Consider the following 4,057-nt stretch of genomic DNA (forward strand, 5'->3'; position numbering starts at 1 on the left):
GAGCCCCGCGACGGCCATCGGCTCCCGCCGAGCGAACTCGTTCCTGACGCGAAAGCGGCCCGGAGCTGCTTAAAGCGCTGGGCTCGGCTTATCTAATCAAAGATAAACCCACTCATAAAGACACCCTCTTCCCACCGCCCCCCTGCCCTTATCTCACCGCATTGTCCTCATCTCCCAGCCCGTCCTTCCCTTCCCACTGACAATAGATTATCTTTGCTCGGGGAGCCTAATTGTTTTCTAATTTTTTTTCCTTTTTTTTTTTTTTAAATAATTGCTTTTGAGCGAGGTGTGCAAATGAGGAGGAGGTTAATTAAAGCCCCGCCGGTCGGTGCAGTTTTGCTGCGCGGCTTCCTCGGGGGCTCCGGGGGCTGCCCCCCCTCCCCCCGGGACCCCCCCGGGGACCGAGCGGGGGGCAGGGGAGCCGCGTGTTATTTGGCCACGCACTAAAGCATTATTTATTCATCCCCAGCATTAAGGTAATTAAATACGGGCTGGCTTGGCAGGGGACGGCGAGCGGGCGGCGGGGGGGGGGGGGGGCAGGGATAGGAGTTTTGGCGGGGGGAGAGAAGAGTGGAAGAAAGAAAGACAAAGTCGGCCGGGAGCGGCTCCCCAGGGATGCGGCCGGGGGGTGGCGGGGCCGGGGCCCGGTCCGCACCCGCGCAGAGGCGGCGGCGGGAAGCGCAGCCGCGGCGGCGGCGGCCGAGTCCGGGGCCGGGGCCGGGTCCCCGCCGCCAGGCCCCGCCCGCCCGTGCCGAGGCTCTGCCCGCCGGGCCGGGCTGGGCTGGGCTGGGCCGGGCTGGGCTGGGCCGGGCTGGGCCGGGCCGGGCCGGGGCCGAGCCGCGGGCGCCCAATCAGCGCGGCGCGGGGGCTCGGGCGCTTTAAGCGCGGCGGCGGCGGAGCGGGGACAAAGTCCCCCCGGCGCGGCGACCGGCATCCCCGCTCGCCCGCCCCCGCGCCTCCCCGCTCTGCGACCGGGATCAGGACCGGGATCGGGACCGGGATCGGGACCGGGCCCGGCGGGCGGCTCCCCGCCGCCCCTCCGCCGCCGCGCTCCCGCGGGGTGCCCGCTGCCGCCTCCTCCTCCTCCTCCTCCTCCTCCTCCTCCTCTTCCTCCTCCTGCCGCCGCCGCCGCCGCGCCCGGCCATGTCGATGCTGCCGTCGTTTGGCTTCACGCAGGAGCAGGTCGCCTGCGTCTGCGAGGTGTTGCAGCAAGGGGGGAACCTGGAGAGGTTGGGTCGGTTCCTCTGGTCGCTGCCGGCCTGCGACCACCTGCACAAGAACGAGAGCGTCCTGAAGGCCAAGGCGGTGGTGGCCTTCCACCGCGGCAACTTCCGCGAGCTCTACAAGATCCTGGAGAGCCACCAGTTCTCCCCCCACAACCACCCCAAGCTGCAGCAGCTCTGGCTGAAGGCTCACTACGTGGAAGCCGAAAAACTGCGGGGCAGACCCCTGGGCGCCGTCGGGAAATACCGCGTCCGCCGAAAATTCCCGTTGCCCCGCACCATCTGGGACGGCGAGGAAACCAGTTATTGCTTCAAGGAGAAATCCCGGGGCGTGCTGCGGGAATGGTACGCCCACAATCCCTACCCGTCCCCCCGGGAGAAGCGGGAACTGGCCGAAGCCACCGGTCTCACCACCACCCAGGTCAGCAACTGGTTCAAGAACCGGAGGCAGCGGGACCGAGCGGCGGAGGCGAAGGAAAGGTACTTGCCCCCCAATCCTCCCCGTACCCGCTTTTCTCCCCGCTCTCCCGGCGGCGGATGGGATGGGAGCGGCGAAAATACCTCGCTCCCTCCAAATCCCTTTTTATTTTTTTTTTTTCCTAAACCGCGTTGCATTTTTACACACACACACACACACACACCCCCGTGGTAACCCAAGTGGATTTTCCACTCGAGACTCACCGAACCCCACTCCTCGCCTCCCGACCCCACCTGCCCGGGGGGAGCAGCGAGCCCTTCACCGGCCTTTCCAGGCTTCGCCGCCGCCTTTGTTTGCTGCCTGCTGCCCCGAGTAAACCGGGAGCGACGCGGTCCCGGAGCCTCCGGGATGCCGGGGCGGGTATTGCCGGGGATCGGGCAGGGAAGCTCCCAAGCCCGGAGGAAAAAGATGCAACCCCGGGATGGAGAGGGGAGGAACCGGAGGGAGACCGCGATGGGGACACGGTGACCGGGCCGAGCCGCTGCCCCGCACCGAGGCCACCCCGGGCGGCGGCGCCGCCCGGGGTGGCCTCGGTGCGGGGCAGCGGCTCGGCCCGGCAAAGCAGCCGGCCACGAAGAGCATCTCCCCGCTTTTTCCCTCCTCCAGCAACCTCCCCACCGAGCCTGCTAGAGAAAACCCCGCACCCCGCTCGTCGCCGGGCCGCGCTTTCATTTTTAATAAAAAATAGAAAATTCACCCTAAAAAAAAAATATCCCCCCCCCTCACCTAAATTACCGGGCTGTGCGGTGTACACCTATTTATAGGAGGGTGAAAAGAAATAGGGACGATCCGTTATGAAAATATTAGGTGGTTTTGTTGTTGTTGTTGTTGTTGTTTTTCCCGGGGAGAGGCATCTGCTCCCACGGTGAAAGAAAACGCGAAGGGTTTACCGGGGGCATTAGCACAGCGCCCATCCCCGGCGCCTCCCGCCCGCCGTAACATCCCCGCTGTGTGGGGTTTTTTTCCTTTTTTTTTCCCTTTCCGCAGGGAGAACACGGAAAACAACAACGCGGCCACCAACAAACCGAACCAACTCTCGCCTCTGGATGGGAGCAAACCCCTCATGTCCAGCTCCGAGGAAGAATTTTCTCCTCCCCAAAGCCCGGATCAGAACTCGGTCCTGCTCTTGCAGGGGAACCTCAGCCACGCCAGGAGCTCCGGCTACTCCCTGAGCGGTTTAGCCGCATCCCAGACCCCTCACAGCCTCCAAGGCCACCAGCTCCAGGACTCGCTGCTGGGACCCCTCACGTCCAGCCTGGTGGATCTGGGATCCTAAAGGCCCGCGGCCGGAGGATCGGGAGAGGAGGTTCTGCTCGGGGACAGAGGCTCTGGGTTGTACAGAGAGGACAGCACCCGGTTTTACAGCTCACCCGCTGATTCTTGACGGGACTCTCGGCTCTTTCACACAACCCCACATCGGCTCCTGGTACAGTCCCCCCCCAAGCGTCTCCTACTATCATCATGATTTTTATTTTTATTGGTTTTTTTTTCCACGTAGCCAAACGCAGAGAGCGGCAGAAACCCTCAGCCCTTCGAGTTCAAACGAGCTGGTCCCAGTGGGAATTACAAAAAGAAAAAAAAAAAAAAAGAAAAAATGAAAAAAAAAAAACTAAAAAAACCCCAAACCCAAAAAACAACCCCAGCTGGATCCGATTCCATCGAAATAAATCCCAGCCCCGCGGCGGGGCAGGGGCGGCCGGGGCATCCCTGCTTCTGCCCGGCCGGGTCCCGCGGGGCCCCGGGGAGCTGGGGCGGAGGCGGAGGAGCGACCCGCCGGACCCAGCCCGTAGCGGGAGGAGGGGGGGAAGTTACGTTTACATTTTTCATATTTAGCCTTACCGGAAAGATTTCGATGTAGTTTAAATTAAAAAAAAAAAAAGGGGGGGGGGGGAAGCTGCAGTATTCGAGTTTGAACAAGTGCCTATGTCTCGTTGCGGCTGTGCGAGGCGGTCAGCGAGCGAGCTCCCGTGGGCCCGCGCCCCCCGGCTCCCTTCTCCTCCGTGGCGAAATGCATCGATGTGGCTAAAAATTAGGGTAGTAATAATATTGATAATAATGATAATAAAAGCCGACGGCCGCCTCCTGCCGAAGGAGCGTTGCTCAGGCGGCCCCGCCAGCTCCACGCCGCTCCATGCCGTCTGTCCCCGCTCGCCGCCTGCCCCCGTCGGCTTGCAGAGAGCCCGCGGACGGCGCTGTCTGTCTCGAGTATTTGTTACCACAAATCGCATGTGCTTTCAGGTTTATTTTCTATTGTACCTAAACAGTCTAAATTAAACAACGCTGATGGCAGAAACACCCAGGCTGCGCTTTTCTTTGCAGGGGCGAGCCCGGGTCCCTCTGACCGCCCTTACCCCCG

The 4,057-nt window shown here is 62.5% G+C and overlaps 1 protein-coding gene across 1 annotated transcript; it reads left to right on the forward strand.

Moving 5' to 3' along the window:
- The first annotated feature begins 927 nt into the window (after positions 1-927).
- On the forward strand, positions 928-3,217 carry SIX1 (SIX homeobox 1). The gene is made up of 2 exons (XM_087747035.1): positions 928-1,703; positions 2,689-3,217. Exons 1-2 carry the CDS (start codon positions 1,144-1,146, stop codon positions 2,975-2,977), a joined length of 849 nt encoding a protein of 282 aa, XP_087603161.1. The 5' UTR covers positions 928-1,143; the 3' UTR covers positions 2,978-3,217.
- Positions 3,218-4,057: the final 840 nt, after the last annotated feature.

Source organism: Nipponia nippon, unplaced genomic scaffold (genome assembly GCF_047370975.1).
Source record: "Nipponia nippon isolate SJK-2023a ecotype South Korea unplaced genomic scaffold, ASM4737097v1 scaffold_11, whole genome shotgun sequence".
In the NCBI taxonomy this organism is placed as follows: domain Eukaryota; kingdom Metazoa; phylum Chordata; class Aves; order Pelecaniformes; family Threskiornithidae; genus Nipponia; species Nipponia nippon.

Excerpts from the sequence above, each read along its gene's own strand:
- SIX1 (XM_087747035.1), top strand. The coding sequence starts at position 1,144 with ATGTCGATGCTGCCGTCGTTTGGCTTCACGCAGGAGCAGGTCGCCTGC. Across the intron at positions 1,704-2,688 it reads GCGGCGGAGGCGAAGGAAAG|GGAGAACACGGAAAACAACA; the intron begins GTACTTGCCCCC and ends CCCTTTCCGCAG.